General features: G+C 38.3%; 1 protein-coding gene and 1 non-coding gene across 6 annotated transcripts in view; both read left to right on the forward strand.

The window, feature by feature from the left end:
* The first annotated feature begins 12521 nt into the window (after positions 1-12521).
* Positions 12522-24615, forward strand: part of LOC124797835 — a 68332-nt gene continuing 56238 nt past the window's right edge. Inside the window, exons 1-2 of one of the 5 annotated variants that reach the window (XM_047260882.1) lie at positions 12522-12766; positions 14572-14770. Coding sequence is in view for 1 of the 5 variants with exons in the window: in XM_047260878.1 (XP_047116834.1) it covers positions 13265-13283 (19 nt within the window). In the remaining 4 variants the exon portion in view is untranslated. Of the gene's footprint in view, positions 12767-13208; positions 13284-14571; positions 14771-24362; positions 24420-24615 lie in introns of those variants that run through there. The other 4 variants (XM_047260880.1, XM_047260881.1, XM_047260879.1 and 1 more) reach the window with 4 other exon arrangements.
* On the forward strand, positions 20173-20247 carry Trnal-caa. The gene has a single exon. It is a non-coding gene; the product is annotated as a tRNA-Leu (tRNA).

Here is a 24615-nt window from a genome sequence, read left to right on the forward strand (position 1 = left end):
ACTTTGTACCAAACAATGTAGATCACACGGATTGGCAGCAACGGAAACTTCCGAATGAACTTCGGCGCTTGAGCTCAATAAGGATCACAGTTCACATGTGGCAAAAGTTCCATCAGGTTTGTTGTGAACTCGTGAGAAACTGTTTTGTGACATCAGATAACCATGCCACGCTGGGCGACCTGAAAATGTAGTGAACTGTGAATTTCTTCTCTCTGCTGTCGGACGTGACATGATGAGCGGATGACTGACGCAGTTACCCCACATTAGGAGCCAACAATTATTTGATATCAATAATGAAATGAATTCAAGCACAAATGGCTCGTAACTGAGGGGTTCATGTATGAATGAAAAGATTGCATATATGATCAAAACATTAAAGAAATGTATTTTTTTGTGCTGTTCACAAAACAAAACCGAATTATAAATCTAAAGGCCGATTTGACTGGACGTGGACACGACTCAGTTATTAAGGGGAAGGAGGAGGGGACGAATCGTCTCACCATTATTCGTTATCGTTCGTCGTATACTGCTGTCGGCGGCAGGTGCTGTGAAGGTACGGCCCGTCGCCTCGGAGCTGTGCGGCGCGAGCCGGCTGCCCACATCAGCAATCGCGGCGTTGCGGCGGGTCCCACGTACAATCTCAGCATTGTCTGTCTGACAGTTGTCGTTTGCGTGGCCGAAGCTGTGCTATCGCGGCGTCGGAAGGCGGATGTTGGCGACGGTGGACGAGTGCCTATGTTCTCTCGCTTTGTAAGTTTATTTGTCCGTCGCTGACATAGAAGATCGCAAACCTTCTATCCTTCCCGTCTGGGCAAGCTGCCCAGTGACTAGAGTACATGAAAAGCTTGCTGGGACAGGTTAAATGCTAGTTACGATGAAGTCGATAATTCGATTGTAATATTGGCATTTAATTTTGATATTTCCCATAATTGACAAAAATTACAAAAACGTGAATTTTTTTGACCACCCACACGCTCCTGAGAATGGCATATTAACTAATTTTCAATTACATGCCCCAATTACCGGCAGCTACACTGTTAAACACTCGGCACCTCACAAGGATAACTACAAGATCAAGAATACTAGGTAAGTTCTTGGAAGTGGTTAAGCGTTGGTGAAAATCTTGCTTCTGAGCACACAAAGAGTTCTAAGCGCAGAACTCAGCATGGAACGCGCGTTGGTGCAGTGCTGCGATACAGACCGTTTGTCTCCCGCGCTGAACCTCGTCGTGTAGACCTAAAAAAAATGCGCAATCCTACACCTGTAGTGAAGGCAATCACTCAAACTGGCCCTATGTTGAAGATATCGATAATTCGGATGGCTGTGCCGTCTCCGAATCACAGTACTCCTAGTCTGAGGTAATCTCAATTGAAAGTTGCTTCTCAAACTTCCACCCCCACAGGACAGCACAAATCCTGCAAGTTAGAAATCAGACGCCCACTTTCTTTTGACAAAATCCGTAACTCGAATATGAAAAAAATCCCTCTCTGCACTATTCTGCCCAGAGGAACAATTCACGTCTTAGATCTCGTGGGATGCGTCCTACATCGCCGACGTCCAAGTCGAAGTCCACTCCCTTCGAAGACGATGGCCAAGAAGCCGTCTCCAAGTCCGTACCGCTCAATGACTGAAGGCGAAGTCCTCTTTCTCCACAATTCTCCCGTCTTCCACGCGTACGAAAACGCGGCGGAAGAATACTCATTTCCAGCCAATGTCGAACGCTCCAACGCCGAAATCACTCCAACGTCATTTCTGAGATTCTGCCAAATGATCGTGTGGTCATATCGCCCCTAGGCAAACGAAAATCCCGTCTTCGACACGTGCTGGCCAGCACAGGTGGCTCCGAAGGCCTGGCTTCCCCCAAAGGCGCCGTATTGTCCCGCGTTTCCGGTTTACGCTACTTGCCGGCCACGGCGGCCCGGCTAGCTACGGCCAGCTGCAGACTTAGGCTATATTCTACAATTCTCAGCTTCGACGCTTTCCACCAACGCTTTAAGTTAGTAACTTAATCATGCAGACATGCAGGGAATACTACTCGAGAGCGCCTCATATTCATCATAAGTCAATAAAGTCATGACCTGATGCCCTTGCCAGTCCCTTTATTATTAATACTGATGTTGACAAGTTAATGTGTAAGTGCCCAAATCCTAGCACCTTACAGCTACTGCAGTGTCTCAACCACTTCCCCTTCTCGCTTCTCATCCATCTCTCGGCCCAACTCTTCTTCCAAACATTATTACCTTCGGCGTTGTCATTGGCGGACGAAATTTTCAATGTAGCCCAATGACAGATCGCTGTTTCATCGCCACGCCACTCCGTGCAGGGTGGAAATTTTCTGTCTGGCGTGAGCCTCGTGAATTGGCATCTTTCTCACGATTTTACATTCCTAAGATATTTTCCCGCATTCCGAAGCTGTTGGGAGAGCAGCTACACAACACTTCTTTATAACCGCTCTCTCTGCGTAAGCCCTGGGCAGACTCATATTTGGACTCCGTCTCAGAGTCTTTTGGCGCCCATCATTTACAAGGAATGTCCTCACTGTCGAGAAAAAATATCTTCTTATGAATGCTGGCTTCTTTCACACGCCTCCCTGCGCCATTTTCCGCGCTTTTTGCACGCAGTTCCCTGTGCCCGTGGGGTGCTGGAATTGTCGGCACATACCTGCTTTTTAAGGCAGGTAAAGTGATTGCCGCCACGCCAGAAGAACTCAGATGCTTTCGCGCGTACAGTCTTGGCGTTCCGTCCTAATGGTTGCAGGTGTCCATCAGCTCTCGGCACGCTTCTCGTTGTCAGACAGGCCCTTCACATCGTGGCCTCCTTGAGCGAGGGACGTCGGCCCCAGCTTCCCGCTGTATCCTTGCAGAATGACTGCAACTGGGGGCTTGCCCCAGGGTGTCCGGCTGGGCCGCTCGCGGCGCGTTGGAGAAAGTGGCCATTGTTGGACGTATTACAATAAGTTGATAGGCTACCGCAGGGGGAAGCTGAGTGTGCCATCTCCCCCCCTCCCTTTTCTCAAACCATACCATCCTCTGGTTTAAATTACCGATACCGACCAGGGATATTTATTTCCTGCTTATTGGTTATGTAAAACTTCACTTTTAATTTAAGTTTCTGGAGCTATATACTGTACAGGAAGTATTAATACATCTACTATTTTAGCATTAACATGTTTGCTGGTTAATTTTGGAAGAAGGCGTTATTTATTTAAACATTTCAAACTGAATCGCCATTCTCGTGCAGTCATTGTTGCTTTTACACCCTAAGCTGCAACGTCCGTTACTTGTGACCTTGCAAGGCAAGTAGCATTGTTGGTGAGATGAGAGTGTTCAGGCCAAGAACTACTTAATTTCATCATGTCACGCCAAACAAAGCAAAGTTCCAACAGTCCTTAAGAACAGTGCGTTACCGTAAACGAGAGCGAACATTTACAATCAGAAAAAAGTTGTGCTAAAAGAGTTAAAAACAAAATGGTAATGGTGCTGCTAACAGAGAGACAGATAGCGAATCTTCATGGACTGAAAACTGTGAGACGAATCAAGGTAGGAATTGGAGTAACAGTGGCTTTAAATTAAGTAGGAAATTGTGATGCTTCATTGTGTTTTCAAAACTATCAAAAGACTAAGTCGTGGTTGTCTGCAAATGGCAAAATTTAGTAATATACACAGTGTGTCCAGAAGTTCGTGAACTTAATGTGGAAAGCATGGAACGTGAGCCTGTCCATAACCCGTTTTTAGCTGGTGTTTCTGCTAATAATGCCAAAAAGCTAAAAGATAAAATCAACGTTCATGCGAAGTTCGTATCACAGATGAAATGCGTAGAAATGGCAAAGAAGAGCAAAGTTTAGAAAAATCCATGAGTGAAAGTGGAAAGTTGTGGAGAAAGTAACATCAAGAAAAAGTAATCGCAAGTGCTATGTTGCTCAGTTATGCTTATGTAGTAGCTAAAGAGAAATTATCATTCAAATCATATCCCGCTGTAATCGAACTACAAAAGTTCTGACCATGCATGCCGAAATATCATTATGTTTACAGAGGAAAAAATAAAAAACAATCTTGCTCACTTCCTTACAGAATCGGGTACAAGGTCTAGTGCCATGATGGACGAAAGTACAATGATTTCCAATAAAACCTGTTTAATAATATATGTACATTCGCCCTTTGACGGAGTTACAATTTTTCTCGACATTGTCGGATTAGAAAGTGGGACAGGAGAAGGTATTTTCAGTACACTGTTAGCAGCTCTTGAAAAGTATAACATTAAATACGACGTACTAAGATAACATCTCTTAGGTATTGCAACAGATGGTGCATCAGCAATGCTTGAACCTTACAAAGACGTAGTCGTTACGCTGCATACTCACTTACATAAGAAATTGATTGCCTTGCATTGTATGAACCACAAAATGGAACTAGCTGTCCTTGAGATATGACTGATGTGACTTTTTCAGATTCCTTATATTCTGTGTTTTCTCAAAGTCCCAAAAATCAGAGACTACTACAGGGTGTTTCACAAGAATTATCCTCTCAGCTACTGAAAACAGGCTTTGTTTTTCACGTACGTTGGGCTGCTTCGCCATTTCATGCTATTCGAGTTCTTCTTGAAAATCACAGTTCTCTTGTCCGTCGTTTTGAAAAACTAAATCATGACGGTTCCCGATCAGTTCATGGCAGATCTAGATTTGAAGGGCTGCTAAAATATCTCGCGAAATGGTTGTTTATAATGAAATTAGTGGTGCTTTATGAGGCCCTAGAAACTCTGCAAGTATTATCAGTCTTTATGCAAAACAGAAACTAGTGGTGCTTTATGAGGCCCTAGAAACTCTGCAAATATTATCAGTCTTTATGCAAAACAGAAACTCTTCAGTCCTGAAAGCAGAACAAGAAATTGACATGGCTATAAATCTCTTGACACATTGAAAATAAATGCCTTGATGTGAATTGCAATGATAGTACAAGAGTTAGAGGAAAAGTGTTAATTCAAAGGAGTCATAATTAAAGAGACATCTTGGGACAAGTATAACAAATTTTAAACACTTCAGAAGAAATTTTTCAGGCTTTGGTAGACAATATAAAAAAACGCTTTGCAGCTGTATTATATTCAGACACATGACTTTCAGATGACAATGAACGTGTATTTTACGGGTGACTTGTCAATTCCTTTTTATGTAAGAAGGTGCATTTTAAAATAATTGAACGCATGTGTGTGCCACTAGTCAAAGATTTTCGAATATATAAAGAAAATCCCCAACACATACCCACTTATGTGGAAGAACTTTTGAACGCAGTTGAAGTTATACCTACAGCTGAATGTGAACACAGATTTAGCGCCATGAGTCTAACACTGTTTGATCTGAGAAACCATTTACAAATTATGACACTTTCAAATCTACTTTTTACTTCAGTAAATGGTCCTTCACTGTATTGTTACAATGCAGAAAAATTTGCAGCAAGTGACTCAAGTCTCATACAATAGTGCCCCTGACAAATCAACTGACAAGCACTCTAATTCGTTTAGTCTGTTTAACAGCACTCTGTAAGTTAAAATGACAAGTGTATACTATAGTATGATTTGTAAATAAGCTTTATCAATTATGTGTTTTTAAGATGCATCAAGAAGATAATCACAAATTATATATAGGTAATTGAAGGGCTTTATATACTAGAAAAAGTGTGTACTACACTTGCCATATAATGTGTAAATATATATACTGCATAACCTACTAAGACATATTGCCTGTGGTAAAAGTGCAAATCGCACACTTAGTGAAGGGACGTGTGAGAAATTATTTTTACTTACATACTGCCAGCTTAGTGCATGCGCCTCGCAGTGATCGTAAACTGTGATATATGAGGGGTGCGACAATAAAGTAATGAGACTGATTTTCTTTGCAAGATGTGGCAACCCTGCAGGCGTGGACGACCATCAACATCAAGGACGGATGTCAACTTGGCCAGGGTGCGTGAATTCTTACGATCTGATCGAAGATTATCTGTGAAAATGATTGCAGAAGAACTGAACGTCGATCGAGAAACGGTTAGTCTAACAATAACTGAAGATCTTCATATGAGAAAGATTTGTGCATAAATGGTCCCCAAAAATCTCACACCACAACAGCGAGAAACACGGAAAAATGTTGTAGCCGATCTGTTAGAGCAAACGGAAATCAATCCAGAACTGTTGAGCCATGTTATTACTGGCGATGAAAGTTGGTTTTTTCAGTACGATCCAGAGACAAAACGCCAAAGCTGGCAATGGTACTCAAAGGGATCACCCAGGCCAAAAAAAGCTCACGTCAGTCAAAAGTGAAATGCATGCTTGTGTTCTTCTATGATTCCAAAGTTAACCAATATTACTACAAAGAAATTTTAGAAAGACTTCATTAAAGAGTTTCTCGTGTCCATGCCAACACTGCTGATGATTGAATTCTGCATCAAGGCAATGCGCCATCCCATACTGCTCTGTCAGTACAGCAGTTTTTAACCTCAAAACAAATTTCAGTACTACCACAGCCACCTTATTCACCAGATATCGCTCATTGCGACTTTTTTCTATTTCAAAGAGTCAAAACGGCGGTCAAGGGACACCATTTTCAAACAACACAATATGTCCAAAAAGCTGTGATGAGGGTCTTGGAGGATATTGCAGAAGAAGAATGTCAGAAATGTTACCATCAATGGCAGAAGCGCTGGAAAAATTGTGTGCAATCAGAAGGGAACTACTTTGAAGGAGACAACACTAAACTTGACTAAAACGGTAAGCAACATTTTTTTTTCACATCAGTCTCATTACTTTATTGTCGCACCTCGTATATTATAAACGAAAGTGCATGATAGTGCTTCAAAAGCGGTACTTATTTGCAGCAAAGATTGTGATATTAAATTAAGGCTTTAATTTACTCGTGTTGAGTTCGTAGGGGCAATCTGTAGTGATTACTTAGGAGAAGAAGACGGTTTTCCGTTGGTATCCTACGTAGTATTCATGGCCATGATGTAGGCTACCACATCACCTAATTTTCTGATGCACTAAATATGATGCGTTCACCATAATGGCCTAATTTTTAGATTGGTTGAGCTAATTTTAGGTTGCGCACCACTGTATTTTGAATTTAATAATTTACTAAAAAATTTTTAGCAACTAATGTACATTCTGTTTCTTACAATAAATTTAAATTTTTTACATTTCTTTTGAAATTATGCTTGTCACTTACTAAGCGATACTGTCAAAAAATGGTACTTGCAGTTTTGTAATGAGGTAATACAAGTATTACAAATACATTGTATAGGGTTTCTTAGCGGTGTTCAAAAATACTTTATAAACATTTCAGAAAAAATGTTATGTATGTGTATTTCGAATCATGGTTGTTTTTAAATTACGTATTTGACTTTCACTTATAGAATCTATGCACTACAGTGACACATGTTGTGCTTGTGGTCAGTTCATCTCATGCTTAGCTATTGACCATCAGACTTGTGGTTCACTGGTAGGTATGACGCATTATTTCATGGGAAGATGTTTTGGAGAATTGTAAGGTACATAGTAATTGTAATTTTGGCATGTAAACGCATTTCTTGTTTCATGTTTTATTGACCTGGAAATCCAATGTCTGCACTTACAACGTAGTGATGAATAAACATCGATAGTACAACAATAATATCGAAACTATCGACGTCTGCTAAAAACTATCAATACTAATCCAAAAGGAACAAACAGTTTTTCAAGTAATGCGTAGATGTAGACATCACGAGGGTGAAACTCATAGAAGGACTTCCAGTAACAATATCTTGGTTCGTTGCCAGGCCACTTGGAGCGCAGCAAGTTTATCAATCCATCTAACTTTCTTATTGGCTGACTAAGAGTCTTCCATGTTGGTTTTCTTTTCGTAGTTAACGGGAGTTGATTTAACACATTGTGTTTCTAATTACGACTTCTTGTGTGTATTGCACTCTTTCAGTTGCGTTGTAAGTATGTTGCTCGTATTCTGGCTGCGCTCCGCTCGCATCCGTAATACCCGGTCTCATAAATGATTCCACATTTGTTCTTGTTTCATATAAAACAGAAGCTGCTTTTTCGTTGCTTGCTTTATTCTTTTTTTTTTTGCATCCGTTTGCCGTATTCTCACATTTAACCGAGAACTACATGTTAATAAGTTTTGACATTACTGGTATTCAGCTTTATTACATTTTGTAACATAATGAGTATGTAATTCTGCTTTGTATTGATTCTTATGACTGAGTGCCATGCATTCGACATTGGCTTGCAGAGCGTGAATGTAGACGTATATGAGTATGTTTTGAGTTTTAATGTCTACAGCATTCTTTCTTGCAAATGCTGAAAATGTGACAGTCGTTAATACAAATGCTTTCACATGTTATTAACAGACACAGTACGATAATAAGCACATTTTAGCAGAAGTCAATGAAACATTCTGTATCCTTCATAAAATGCGAGAGTATGAAAAACGGATGGGAATAAAAATAATGCAGAATACGGGCTATATACTTACAATGCATTTAAATCGAGCAATTCGCGCGTGGTATCGTAAGCCGAAACAAACAGAAATCAATCCACAGAAAACCGGCTTCTGTTTCATATGATATATATATATATATATTACTAGTTTCTCCACCCAATATTACGAATGAAAGCAAAGATTAAACACAATACTATCAACATATTTACAATACAGTCGAAAGGGTGCAATACACTTAAGAAGTAGTTTAATGAAGAACATAATTTACACTTGGTAACAGCGACATTGACGAAACTCCAAATTGGGTTTTACAATTAATAAATAAATTAGTGAAGTCCGGTGGCAGGAGGAACAAGACTTCTGGTCAGGTGACTACAGGGTTATAAACACAAAATCAAATAGGGGTAATGCAGGAGTAGGTTTAATAATGAATAGAAAATAGGAATGCGGGTAAGCTACTACAAACAGCATAGTGAACGCATTATTGTGGCCAAGATAGATACGAAGCCCACACCTACTACAGTAGTACAAGTTTATATGCCAACTAGCTCTGCAGATGACGAAGAAATTGAAGAAATGTATGATGAAATAAAAGAAATTATTCAGATTGTGAAGGGAGACGAAAATTTAATAGTCATGGGTGACTGGAATTCGAGTGTAGGAAAAGGGAGAGAAGGAAACATAGTAGGTGAATATGGATTGGGGGACAGAAATGAAAGAGGAAGCCGCCTGGTAGAATTTTGCACAGAGCACAACATAATCATAACTAACACTTGGTTTAAGAATCATGAAAGAAGGTTGTATACATGGAAGAACCCTGGAGATTCTAAAAGGTATCAGATAGATTTTATAATGGTAAGACAGAGATTTAGGAACCAGGTTTTAAATTGTAAGACATTTCCAGGGGCAGATGTGGACTCTGACCACAATCTATTGGTTATGACCTGTAGATTAAAACTGAAGAAGCTGCAAAAAGGTGGGAATTTAAGGAGATGGAACCTGGATAAACTAAAAGAACCGGAGGTTGTACAGAGATTCAGGGAGAGCATAAGGGAGCAATTGACAGGAATGGGGGAAATAAATACAGTGGAAGAAGAATGGGTAGCTTTGAGGGATGAAGTAGTGAAGGCAGCAGAGGATCAAGTAGGTAAAAAGACGAGGGCTAGTAGAAATCCTTGAGTAACAGAAGAAATATTGAATTTAATTGATGAAAGGAGGAAATATAAAAATGCAGTAAGTGAAACAGGCAAAAAGGAATACAAACGTCTCAAAAATGAGACCGACAGGAAGTGCAAAATGGCTAAGCAGGGATGGCTAGAGGACAAATGTAAGGATGTAGAGGCCTATCTCACTAGGGGTAAGATAGATACCGCCTACAGGAAAATTAAAGAGACCTTTGGAGATAAGAGAACGACTTGTATGAATATCAAGAGCTCAGATGGAAACCCAGTTCTAAGCAAAGAAGGGAAAGCGGAAAGGTGGAAGGAGTATATAGAGGGTCTATACAAGGGCGATGTACTTGAGGACAATATTATGGAAATGGAAGAGGATGTAGATGAAGATGAAATGGGAGATACGATACTGCGTGAAGAGTTTGACAGAGCACTGAAAGACCTGAGTCGAAACAAGGCCCCCGGAGTAGACAATATTCCATTGGAACTACTGACGGCCGTGGGAGAGCCAGTCCTGACAAAACTCTACCATCTGGTGAGCAAGATGTATGAGACAGGCGAAATACCCTCAGACTTCAAGAAGAATATAATAATTCCAATCCCAAAGAAAGCAGGTGTTGACAGATGTGAAAATTACCGAACTATCAGCTTAATAAGTCACAGCTGCAAAATACTAACACGAATTCTTTACAGACGAATGGAAAAACTGGTAGAGGCCAACCTCGGGGAAGATCAGTTTGGATTCCGTAGAAACACTGGAACACGTGAGGCAATACTGACCTTACGACTTATCTTAGAAGAAAGATTAAGGAAAGGCAAACCTACGTTTCTAGCATTTGTAGACTTAGAGAAAGCTTTTGACAATGTTGACTGGAATACTCTCTTTCAAATTCTAAAGGTGGCAGGGGTAAAATACAGGGAGCGAAAGGCTATTTACAATTTGTACAGAAACCAGATGGCAGTTATAGGAGTCGAGGGACATGAAAGGGAAGCAGTGGTTGGGAAGGGAGTAAGACAGGGTTGTAGCCTCTCCCCGATGTTGTTCAATCTGTATATTGAGCAAGCAGTAAAGGAAACAAAAGAAAAATTCGGAGTAGGTATTAAAATTCATGGAGAAGAAATAAAAACTTTGAGGTTCGCCGATGACATTGTAGTTCTGTCAGAGACAGCAAAGGACTTGGAAGAGCCGTTGAATGGAATGGACAGTGTCTTGAAAGGAGGATATAAGATGAACATCAACAAAAGCAAAACAAGGATAATGGAATGTAGTCTAATTAAGTCGGGTGATGCTGAGGGAATTAGATTAGGAAATGAGGCACTTAAAGTAGTAAAGGAGTTTTGCTATTTGGGGAGCAAAATAACTGATGATGGTCGAAGTAGAGAGGATATAAAATGTAGGCTGGCAATGGCAAGGAAAGCATTTCTGAAGAAGAGAAATTTGTTAACATCCAGTATTGATTTAAGTGTCAGGAAGTCATTTCTGAAAGTATTCGTATGGAGTGTAGCCATGTATGGAAGTGAAACATGGACGATAAATAGTTTGGACAAGAAGAGAATAGAAGCTTTCGAAATGTGGTGCTACAGAAGAATGCTGAAGATTAGATGGGTAGATCACGTAACTAATGAGGAAGTATTGAATAGGATTGGGGAGAAGAGAAGTTTGTGGCACAACTTGACTAGAAGAAGGGATCGGTTGGTAGGACATGTTCTGAGGCATCAAGGGATCACCAATTTAGTATTGGAGGGCAGCGTGGAGGGTAAAAATCGTAGAGGGAGACCAAGAGATGAATACACTAAGCAGATTCAGAAGGATGTAGGTTGCAGTAGGTACTGGGAGATGAAAAAGCTTGCACAGGATAGAGTAGCATGGAGAGCTGCATCAAACCAGTCTCAGGACTCAAGACCACAACAACAACAACAACAACAAATAAACTTTACTACCAGGACACACCTTAAATATAAATGAAAAATGTTATCATCGAGTACTTGAATTTCGCAAAGCAAGAATACAGATAATCGTACCATATTTGTCAGTATTGAAACTACCGCAAGCCACTGGGAGCGATAATATCGGTCTCTGTTTCCGTATCGTAACATGGGCCTTGCAATTTTTATCTTGGTGTTCTGTAGTAGACATTGTTTACACAGGTATAGCTGTCACTGTCACATTGAATGAACTCTGTAGTGTTGCCCATGATAAACTCGTGATCTCACAAAAATGCGATATTGATCTCACTCCATTCTTCACTTCCTTTTGAGATCACTAGGCATTATCAGATGATTTCAGGTCCGTTTTCCATTAAAGTAACAATAATGGTAAACATATAATAGGTATTCAAGGCTTACAGCCTTTTGTAAAAATTAGGGTCGTGGTTGTAACCACTTGACAGATATACTTTTGGTCTTATTACACCCCCTTGTCCATCGTAGAACTATTATTGTTTAAACAGATGGCTCATTAAACGAACGAAAACTGCGAAGCATGAAATAAAAATTCCGAAGAAAGCGTTTTGCACTTTACAAATACAAAATATTTATGTTTTAAGTATTTCAAATAAAACAGGTAATGCATTTTGGAGAAAAGTATTTCAAATGCAAAATAATAACAGGTACCTATATTTTGGATTTTTTACTTGCTTTACAAACACATTATTTCACAGAATTGACATCTCTGCTTAAAACTGTTCAAATATACCAAAAACTGCGAAAAAAAGTCTAAAATCAGTGACAACTTGATGAAAGCCAGGACTGGACTGCCGAGTGCATTGTGCCAGCAGAGCCTCCTGCCGGTAATTTGAGCGCTCCGCCAACTGCCGCTCAGCCGAGTGCACCCGAGAGCATCCGAAGGAGGCCGAAGCTGTTAATAACTTCTGCCGCCAAGACATGTAATTTCCACAAACTTGTCCCATCGTTGCCGAATACTGGCACTCCACAGCTAGCATCGTGATGATCAAAGCTGGTTCTAAGTTATTGAGAGCGCCGTATTATTGTGTAGTCTTTTGATGCATTATTCCCGTATTATCTTGTGGAAAGTTATCAAATTAGATAGAGCCTATCTCTTCAGAGACATCAGTAGCACAGAAGTTGGCAAACTGTTCATGGTTCATCTGCGCCCTCTGCTTTCGTGAGTAAATGAGGTTAACGTTGACCGTTGGCATTACAGTGACACTTCTTTCATTAATTATAGTATTTGACTGGCAGTTACATCTGTCTTTCCATGAGAAAAATTATGTTGAAGCATCCTTTTAGTCTCAGCTTGAAGTGTCATTAGCGTAATTTTAATACCCGTGAACAACGGGAAGACATGTAGAAAAGTTAGCGATAAACAGCTTTGCAGAAATGAATGCTTTTTTTCCTCAAGACGGCGGAATGTCGCGAAGACATCGCAAGCGGACGACTACTTTCCCTTCATTCTACTACATTAACACTGATTACATTAATTCAAGCTGACATCAGCCAGACAGATGGTATGGTCTTGCGTTCTCCCACCTTTGACTTCAAGCCATATATGAAGAGATCTACAGATAACAATTTTATTTGCACTCCGAACTACGATGCAACAACATTAGGCCTACGAGTCGTAAATAATATTAAACAGTCCGCAACAAAAGAAGGCTGAGAAATGAACCGAACATGTTCGTGTACGTAAATGCAATGTAATTAAATGAATTACAGTTCTGTAATGTCATTTATAAATTACAACATACCGTACGTAAAATTATAAAACTTAAACGTCGATATGAGTTACCAGCTAAGAAACCATAAATGCCTAAGTACCGGTGAACGAGGACACACACACATACAGAGAGAGAGAGCTGTCAGTGTTTGGAAAGAATTTGCTGAGAAGATACACTAGTACCTGCATTCGCACGGAATTCAGGGAAAAACAGGATTCTTTGTTCTGACAAGTAGATCGTAATTTGAAACTAACATCTTTTATTCTTCCGTTCCAAGTATTGTACGGGTTTCGTTTGGTTTGTCAAGAAGCCATATAGTACATCACATTGATTATATTCAGTCATTTTATATATGTCTTCTCGAAGTATGCTGTACATTTTCATTTCCTTTGGCTACCAGTACTTATTAGCCATATTACACCACGCTGTTGTGGTCCAGATTCAGGGAGTCAATATAATTTAACTCACTTTTGGCAACTACTAATGGTCCTGAATCAACTGATAGTGTGTGTACTACTATAAAACCATGTGTGTATAGTGTTTGCAGTGGCTGGGAATAAGAAATCAATTAGTAGTGTAGCATTAGCCCTTTTCTTTATTAAATAACTTATTTGTAAAACAGTGTTTTACACTAGGGGTAAACACAATACAGTAGCACCGTTTTAAACAGAGCGGATTTATATTTGGGGGATAGAGGCCCAAGTCCTCATCCAACCATCGTGATTCCTAAACAATTTCTGTCAAATGCCAGAATGGGTCCTACTATAAGGCCACTGCTGACTGTCTGTCCCATTCTTCGGATACTAGACCTGTAGGTTTGTAAGAGCCTGGATATATGAATTGCTTTATTTTTCTTTTTCTTAAATTGTTATATCAAGACATGTCTGATATTCTAGTAGAAGAGAACTGCAGATGAATAAAGCTGCTACAACAACAGCATCAACTACTATTACTACTGTGCTGTTGCTGCTGCTGCTATTACTACTACTGCTTCTAATATAAACAACATTAGTGCAGTTGACACTGTCGGTTTCACATAATGGCAAAAAAGAAAAAAAAATTGAAGATGGAACATTAGACCAACTGAACAAACCTTGGGCCCAGAATCGATTGACCTTTCTGGGCAATATCCAGGCTTAACATATTAGGAGCTTTTGTGTACTTAATCTGTGATGTAAGTCAGCTTGAACATTCTGTTTCAATCGGATGGACATTTAAATTTTGTCTTGTGTTTATCATTTTTGGTTATCAGGTGAAATGGTTTCAACATAAATGGAAATCTGTATGTGCCAGTGGTTTTTATGAGGAATTTTTAAGCAATTACCAATTGGTCTAATCGATCAGAAGGTAGTAAGTGTTTGGGCACAGTGAGAGAGATACAATTTATCAGTTTGATGAAGACTGACTGAGGGTATTTATGTCTAGTGCATCAAGTGAAGGCTGAAGAGCTGGTGTGTGATTGTTCAATATATAATACACTATTAAGCTATAAAAATACCATTTTACTATAAACACTACATTTACAACCTTGGAACTAGGTAGAAAAAAATATAAACATATTTTGCAATATAGGCTGCTGGAAGTTGGGGGATGCTTTGAACAGCTTTTATATATTTATTACTCTGGGCCGCGAGTTCTAGATGAAACGCCAAATGAACTTTTGGGCACACTTTAAGACACATTTCCTTGACATAGGTTTGAGTAGTACAAATACATGTCTGCAATAGCCACAGAAAGAAATATGCTGAAATTGTCCTAATGTTACCCTGTGGATGGGTCAGTGCTGTAAAAGCAGCATTTTTATCTTCACATGTTAGAGGAAAAATGATTGCCATAAATTTAAGTAATAATTGTTTGTTTAAGTTATGTATAGGCTTATACATTTTGGTTCATCATTTTACATGTGATAGATAGGTCGTGAGTTTTACTTCAGCACTAGTTCCAATGAAAACTTTTGGTAATCTTTATATAAATCTTAGACTTCAAAGACCCCTCATCCATCCCTTGACCTCAGAGTGGGGATATTTGGAATATGAACCTTTGTATTTTCGTCTATATAGTTTCATCTTATTTATCAGTGGGCCATCTGTTGTCTGTATTGTATTGTATTATTTCATTGATCCTCTTCATCATGTTTGTACATACATACACACTGTCAGTATTCTGAAAAGATGAGATGAGACAATATAAATTAGTGTGATGATTATAAACTGTGTATCTGTTACAAATATACAGGAGTCTACATACAAAAAGCTGTAAGCAAATTACACACACACAGTAAACTTAGTTTCATCAGTTCAGATTGTGATTAAATAATAGAAAAGATACATGCATGGATATTTTTCATAAGAACACAAAAAAGCAATACGATATTGATCCCATTATGTGATCATAGTTTATATCATCATCATTTTCACTCAAAAATCACAAATGTACACAACCTTGTCATACACTGCTTATGAATTTACGACAATTAATCAAGTTAAGAAGATGTTAAAAGTTGTTGCAGTATCTTTGTGACCATCATTTATAGGCTGCAGCTTTTTGTGTGAAAGACAAAAATTTAAAAATTTAAAGATATTTACAATTTATACAACATTGTGATGAAAATATGTTGTATAATATTCTGCTTCTTTATGCCAACAAATCTTCATTTATACTGTAAGAACATTTACTGACAAAATACATAGTTGTGTACAGATCTTCAAATTTTACATTCTGTTCCACTGTTTCATGCTTAACACAATCTATACAAATTTTCCACTATCACTGTTTATTACAATAATAATGTACACATTTAGGTTTTAATCTGGTAGATACTCAGCTGCATCATAATAACACTCCTGCAGTAGTTAGGTATGAACAACTGTTTGAAATGCTGATCATTTTGATGTCACAAGGTGGTTTATGGTACAGCGTGTTTCCTGATTGAGTGGTCCATTTTGTTTCAGCGTTTATTTTAATTTTGGAAATGTACATTTTGGTTTCTTCTTGTGTTATTGAGTGAATACCTTGGTTTTTAGCTAACAGCTGGTTATCATCATCTAAAATTTCCTAATAAAAAATTTTACTCACAAAACATACTAACAACCAATGTAAGGACTTGAAGTCTTGTGAATAAAGGCTTGCACAAGTTTCTAGAGCTGCAATTTCCACGACTCATACAAACCTCTCTCTCTTTTGGGCTGTGAAACAATTTTTGCTAGCAATTGAGATTCCCCTGAGGATTATGCTGCATCACAGTAGAGATTCTGCTCTGGCAAACTACACATTTTTTTTTATTTTTTGCTTCAATTTGAAACTTAAAAGAATTGTCATGCACTAGCAGATGATGTTCAGTCTTTTAGTTACATATTTTATATGTTGGATCTATCTCAGATCCTCCTGGATCCATAATCCAAGAAACTGTAGCATTTACATTTTCCAAGTTTCTAGTGAATTACTTTAGGCACTAGCAGAGAGTTATTCTGTATGGTGTCTAGATTCATAGTAACTGTTTCTTGGATATTTATTATCAGATTGTTTGCAGGAAACCAGTTTGCAACATATTAAGTGCGTATTTTAATTTCATTCTACAACTTTTTCAGTCATTTCTTTGACTATCACTTTTGTATAATCAGGAAATTAAATATATTTGTAATGGAGGCTAGTTGGTTTCAGGTTATTTACACAGAGCAAAAACAAAATTGGTCCCAGAATGGAGCCTTGTGGTACACTGCACTTAATACACAGTTTTTCTGAGTGACAAGTCTTCAAGGTTTTCCCTTCTTGGAATGGAAGTTCAACTATTTCTTCTCTATTCTGCAGCTAACGTTGTGACCAGTCGTTAGCTGCCCCTAACACCTACATACTCCACATTCGTAAGCAAGATGTTGTGACTTATGACATCAGATGCATTTGAAATGCCTAAAAAAATTTCAGAAATGTGCACTTTATTGTCAATTCAGGAATGCAAAGATGGTAGTCTCAGTAGATATTGATTTATAAAAACCACACTGAGAATTGAGACATAGCTATTTTTTCTTTAAAGGTTATTTATCTCTAATAGCAAATTTTCTCCATTATTTTGGAAAACCCAGATAGGAGTGATATAGGAATGTAGGTGGAGACATCTGTTTTGATCACTTCTTTATAGAGAGGCTTTACTTTCCAGGTTTTTTTATGCACCATCTGTGAGTGAACAGTTGCAAATGTTGACTAGAGGCTTGACTATGAAGGGAGCATATTTCTTTATAATAGTCAGTTATAATGTCTATACCAAAGGGGTGGTTTGATTTGAGTTCTTTAATGGTATCTGGCATTTCTTTCACACTAGTCACATGTAGGAAGAGAGTCTTTTGATTTGAAATACATCTGAATTGATTCTCTACTGCACACTGTGAGTTTTGTTGAATGAGTTATCCTGCTACGTGTGTGAAGTATGAATGAAATTGATTTGCAATTTTTCTAGGGTCTAGGTTTTTGAGAAGTTAATTTTTTGAAATTCTGGATGTTCTGCTGCTGTCTCCCTTCTTACAAAATTCCACATACCTTTAATTTTATTTTCAGAGTTTTTATGTTTCTGTCATTTGCTATTGTTTATGCCTGTTTTATGATCCTACTGTGGATTTTCTTATAGATTTTGAAATACATGTCAAACTCTGCATATGTGTTCTGTTTGGACATGTTTTAAAGTAAGCTTTTTTTTGTTTTGCAGATATTTGTACTCCAGTGGCAACATTTCCTTTTTGTATTTTCTTCTTTATAAGGGGAAACAGAGATCAAAGTAATAACTAAAGTTGCTGATGAAGCTGTCAAATTTGTAATCAATATTTGAACATCTATATATTTCTTCCCAGTTTTCTCTGCTCAAGCCGTGGTGAAAGTTATTTATATTCTCAGCACCTACTGGTGTTTATTAAGCAGTTTCTCGAGTTGATTTTTTGAGCAAAGAGTAAGTTTTTGTGTTAAGTGGTCCACAAAGCCTCCGTCCTGTGTCTTGGTTAAATAGTTCATTTGCACATAAATGAGTATCTGGTCAGTTGTACACTGGACGAGTCTAATGATGCACTTTCCTCCAAGTACTAATGGAATTTTTCAAGACAACACTGTGCCTATCCATTTTACACACCCTATGCAGTACTTTGAAGAAGAAGGAGAAGAAGAAGAAAAAGAAACTGCCGATATATTTGTAATTTTGAATGATCCCCTGAATTACCAGATCTCACTTTTTTTTTAGATCTTGTGGAAAATTAGTGAATGACCCATCCCTCACTATATTCCTCATCATTGTACAGACAATGAAGGCCATATTAAATATAGTCTGGCTATCAACTCTAGAAGACTTCTGTTGACATTTACTAAGACTGATTTCTGTGCAATGAACTGCAAAATAATATACATTCAATATCCACTTTTACTCCTGTTTTGAACAGGTTCCTCACACTTGAGCATTCATCTAGGATGAGTTGCACAAGTGATTTGTAAGCAATCTCTTTTGTAGACTGATTGAATTTCTCCAGTATTCTACCAATAAAATCAAGTCAACCGTCTCCTATACTCATGACTAAACCTGTGACCTCATTCTATGTCATATCCCTACATAGTTTTACTCCCAGGTATTTGTGTAAAGTAATTGATTCCAACTAACTCAGACTCATTGACATTATAGTCATAGGATATTACTTTTTTTTCATTTTGTGAAGTGCACAGTTTTACATTTCTGAACATTTAAAGTAAGTTGCCAATTTTTGCACCACTTTGAAATCTTATCAAGATCTGACTGATTATTTATACAGATTCTTTCAGACAGTACTTCATTCAAGATTAGTGCATCATTTGCAAAAAGTCTGAGGTTACTGTTAATATTGTCCATGACATCACTAATACAACCTGCCCAGGGGCACACCCAAAATTGCTTCAACTTCTGTTAATGACTCTCCACCCAAGGTAATTTGCTGCATTCTCCTTACCAAAAAAATCCTCAATCCAGTCATAAAATTCACCTGATACTCCATATGACTACAATTTTAATAATAAGCATAGATGTGGTACTGAGTGAAATGCTTTTCAAAAATCAAAGAATACTGTTTCTACCTAACTGCCTTGTTCCGAAGCTTGCAGTACTGTATGTCATATGAGAAAAGTGCAAGCTGCGTTTCACATGATCAATGTTTTTGAAATCCATACTGGCTTTCATGGAGGAGATCATTCTGTTTGAGATGTCTCACTATGTTTGAGCTCAGAACATGTTCTAAGATTCTACAACAAACCAATGTCAAGGATACTGGACAGTAGTTTTGTGAAACACTCCTATTACCCCACCTTTAAATGTGTGTGAACTGAGCTTTCTTTGAGCTTCTGGGCTTGGGCTTTTGTTCAAGGGATTTACGATAGATTATAGTTAAAAGAGGGGCTAACTCAGCCACAAATTCAGTATAAATCTGACAAGGATTCCATTGAGCCCTGGAGCTTATTTCAGTTTTAATGATTTCAGCTTTTCTCAAAGACACTGACTCTAACACTTATTTCACTCATCTTTTCAGTGGTACGAGGATTAAATTAGGGCGCTTCTCTTGGTTTTCTTGTGTAAAGGAACATTCAAAAATGGAGTTGAGCATTTATGTGTTTGCTTTTCTGTCTTCAAAAACAATTCCTATCTCCAGAATGAGATTTTCACTCTGCAGCGGAGTGTGTGCTGATATGAAACTTCCTGGCAGATTAAAACTGTGTGCCCGACCGAGACTCGAACTCGGGACCATTGCCTTTTGCGGGCAAGTGCTCTACCAGGTTCACAAGAGAGCTTCTGTAAAGTTTGGAAGGTAGGAGACGAGGTACTGGCAGAAGTAAAGCTGTGAGTACCGGGCGTGAGTCGTGCTTCGGTAGCTCAGTTGGTAGAGCACTTGCCCGCAAAAGGCAAAGGTCCCGAGTTCGAGTCTCGGTCGGGCACACAGTTTTAATCTGCCAGGAAGTTTCAATTCCTATCTCATCTGTGAGAGGTTGGATGCTAACTTTGTTGCCACTATCAGTCCTTACATGCAACCAGAATTTCTTTGGGTTTTTATGAAAGATCATTTGACAGAATTCTGCTATGGTAGTCATTGGTGGTTCATGCATTATTCTCTTGACAGCCAAATGAATTTCATTTAGCATCCCTCTGTTATAGCCATCTTCATACTTGTTTTAGTTCCTGTTTGTCCTTTGCTAATCTTTTTGCCACAACTGCCTCATGGTCACTGGTACCACTAATACAATGTGGAATCCTCAAAGAGATTAGATCTATTTGTTGCCAATAGATCTAATATATTTCCATCATGAGTGGGGTTCCGAACTTTCTGTTCTTAGTAGTTTTCAGACAAGGTGTTTAATAATGTTTCACACCATGTCTTCTCATGTCTGCCACTAACAAAACTTTAATTTTCCAAATTACTTTTTGGATGATAAAGTCTCCATAGAGTATTATGGTACAATTGAGGAACTTATGTATAAGTGAAGTGAGGTTTTCTATAAGTTTTCAGTTACATCAGGAGGCAAGTTTAGTGGCCAATAGGAGTATCCTATTAGAATTTTACACCCATCACCAATACTGCGCTGTGTCCAAACAATCTCGCATGTAACTTCAATTTCTGTCTTGGAGGACTTGTGATTCTTGTCTATTGCGATAAATACGTCATCTCCATTTCGCATTAGTCTGTCCTTTTGATATACAGATACATTTTCCCCAAAAATCTTACTGCTATCAACTTCAGGTTTTACCTAGATTTCTCTGTCTAGTATTATGTGAGTTTCACTGTTTTCAGGAGCACTTCAAATGCTGATGTTTTGTTGTGAATGCTTTGACAGGTAATTACTAGGATTTTAATACTCTTGCTGGTGTGTGTGGGGGGGGGGGAGGGGGGGGGGGTATTCCTTTGGATCTTTATTCCGGGTCTCTTACAGCTGTCATTATCTGGACTGGAAGAAGAGTCACCCACACTAAAAACTGATTATGTTCACCAGACACACATTCAGCTATCTGGGTAGCACCCTCAGGTGTATAGTGCACACTTGATCCGTTTATGGGGGTCCTACAGCTCTCAACACTGTGGTGCAAGTCCAGGAAGCCACAGCCTAGCTTGTCATAGAACATGCGAAGGCTCTAATTCCATCCTGCTACTTGTCTCAGAGTCAGGGGGTCATGATCAGTTCTGTGGACAAAACTGCAAATTATGAGGTTAGCTGGAACTCTGTGTGCAAGGCTGGTCTTCTCAACCTTCTCTGCCAGTTGCTGGAATGATCCAGGCATGACCTGAAAGCCCAGAGAACAGGTATTGTTTGTTCTAACATGTGCCACAATTTGCGGTTTGTTGCACTCTGTTCCCTCAATGGAAAAGCCTCTTCACCATTTTGAATGAGGCCCCAAAGCATACACATTAAGTGGACCTGGTGTTCCTTCCTGTTCCTTACTGCTGTCTCCCTAAGGGATATCATTATTTTCCATATGTTTGAAGTGCCAATGATTAATATATCTGTACCCTTAGCATTTGCCTCCTCTTTACACAGGACAAAGCTGGTTTCCCAATGGGTAAATTGGGTTCCACTGGCTCAGTTTCAGTGGAAGACAGTACCTCAAATCTGTTGATTAATCCATGTCTATATGAGTACAGGATGGCTTTACCTACCACTGACATGCCGCTTTGAAATCAAATGGATGAGCTGTGACAGATCCAGTACTTCCTGTAGAGGAGACAGGATTCACAGGAAAGGACAGTTTTTCATATACCTTTAGTGGCAGCTGCTGCCAATCATTTGAGAGTAGTTAATTTGATTTCCAGCTGCTTATGAACATCAACTAACTCATCCTACATTTGAAAACAGCATTCAAAGCAGAGATGCATTGTGGCTGGTGCAGTTTTTTACAGAACAGGAAAGAAATAACTTTAAACTAAGCCTGCTGATTATCTTTTACTTTGTTGAGCTAAAAAGTTACGAAATCCCTTTAAGAAACAAAGCAATTAATACACAAAATGAGATCTCTATTGAGTTAACAGAAAATCCTGCAGCAAAAATTACTAGGTTGTCAAAACTTTTTGAGATTATAGTCACTAAATCAAAAATAGTGTTAACTTACAGTAAATGTAGTGTTGGTGGTGAAGCTAGGTTCAACCATCTCTGAATGTGAATGTCCCAAATAAAGCTTCCAACTACCTGAAGTCACATGAATTAAAAATATACATTATTTCTTCATCCTGTGATGGTAAAATGTTGCTTTCATATCGGTACTGTATTATAAACTGTGTGCACTGGGTTTCCCAGCAGTTGATCACCACTCTGTTTTCTATGTTATAAGCCATATACCAGTGTTCTGCTCTGCTACACTATTTGTTAAATAATTCACATTGCACTCCACGTCTTTCACAGTGTCATTTGTGTAGAGAACTCAGCATGGAAGCAAAACTGAAAGACATTTATCAAGATTTTCCCAGAAATGCGGATGATCATTAAATTGTGCGCTACATTACACAAATAATGAAATGACTCGAGGGGGGAAATGGATGTGTAATTAGAGATTGTTTGTTTATGCCTGTTTTTCCTTGATAGAAGTTAAAAATGGTAATTTCTTTATGTAACTTAGTCAATGACTTTGATGACCTTTCATGCCCCAAGGAAGTCAAAGAACACTTATTATGTTCCATAGAATTGATAGATATCCATTCAGAATATTTTTCTAGTTGGACTACACTAATAATTAAAAGTTCAGCATGACTTTATGTTTACATTATGGCTAAGTAGCTGACAGCTATTTGTTGTTGTTGTGGTCTTCAGTCCTGAGACTGGTTTGATGCAACTCTCCATGCTACTCTACCCTGTGCAAGCTTCTTCGTCTCCCAGTACCTACTGCAACCTACATCCTTCTGAATCTGCTTAGTGTACTCATCTCTTGGTCTTCTTCTATGATTTTTACCCTCCACACTGCCCTCCAGTACTAAATTGGTGATCCCTTAATGCGTCAGAACATCTAGTTATTTTTATTTATTTATTTACTTTTGTGTTCCATCGATCCTTGATGCAAGTGTATCACTAGGATGTAGAATGTGTCAGATTATTACAGAATAACCAATTTAAATGGTCTTAAGGCTTACAAACTAAGTCATAAATAAACAGATACATGAGGTTCAAGTGTTGAAAGAACAACCCAGATTATAGTAGTAATAATGATTACACAAACAAATGGCAAGTCTTACATTCTAATACGTATAAAAAGCATTCTGTCATCAGTTTATATACCAGTGCTACGTAGTCAGTTCTTATAGGAATAAATGATTATTATTATTGATTCTAGAGAAGCTGCACGGTCATCAGTGGTATCTGTTCTTTCAAGAACAGTTACTATCTTATAGGAATGCTCAAAATTAAACACATTGTACAAATTGTTACACACTATCAAAAAATTCCTGTAAATAATAGAAAGAACTATTCAAAACACAAAGTTTCAGCTGTTTTGTGAATTTAGTCATATTCCCAATGGCTGATTTAACATAAAATAGTAGTTTATTGTACATTTTTATGCTTGAATAATGTACTCCTTTTTTGTACCATGCTGAGACTTTTTATATCTTTATGAAGATCATGTTTACTTCTCGTATCATGATCATGATATTCACTGTTTGTTTTGTAAATTGTATGATCATGGTTCACAAACCACATTGGTGAAAAAATGTACTGAGATGGCATGGTGAGGCTCCCGAGCTGTTTGAATAAGTTTTTGTGGGAGCATCTGGGGTGCACTCTAGTCATAATTCTGGTGACTTTTCTGTGCAATAAAGGCTTTGTTTGCTCATGACTGGTTACCCCAAAATATGATGCCATATGTCATAGGTGAATGGAAATATCCTAGGTATGCAGCTTTAAATGTTTCCAAGTCACAAACAGATGAAATTGAGCGAATGGCAAATGCTGCTGAATTCAGTCTTTTACATGGATCATTGATGTGAACTGACCGGTTTAGATTGTTTTATATTACTGAAATCATTGAAAGTTGAAATTGTTACTGGTGAAATTACATCAAAATATTGTTAAATCCAGCAGGTGTCCAGAGAAATTGTCATGTTTGGAAGTAGAGCAAGAAAATATTCAAAACAGGTATTTTTAATCAGATACTATTAATTTTAAGTTGACAGTAAACATTAGAAATCTGAAATATAAAATAGCACAATTCAGAAATATGCACAGATATTGTGCATATTTTAATTATTCATCAGAGCATTGTTACTGGGATCTGTAGCATTCCCAAGAAGTATATGAGGTTATATACTGGAAAATAATGAGAAACAATACA

Source organism: Schistocerca piceifrons, chromosome 5 (genome assembly GCF_021461385.2).
Source record: "Schistocerca piceifrons isolate TAMUIC-IGC-003096 chromosome 5, iqSchPice1.1, whole genome shotgun sequence".
Classification (NCBI taxonomy): Eukaryota; Metazoa; Arthropoda; class Insecta; order Orthoptera; family Acrididae; genus Schistocerca; species Schistocerca piceifrons.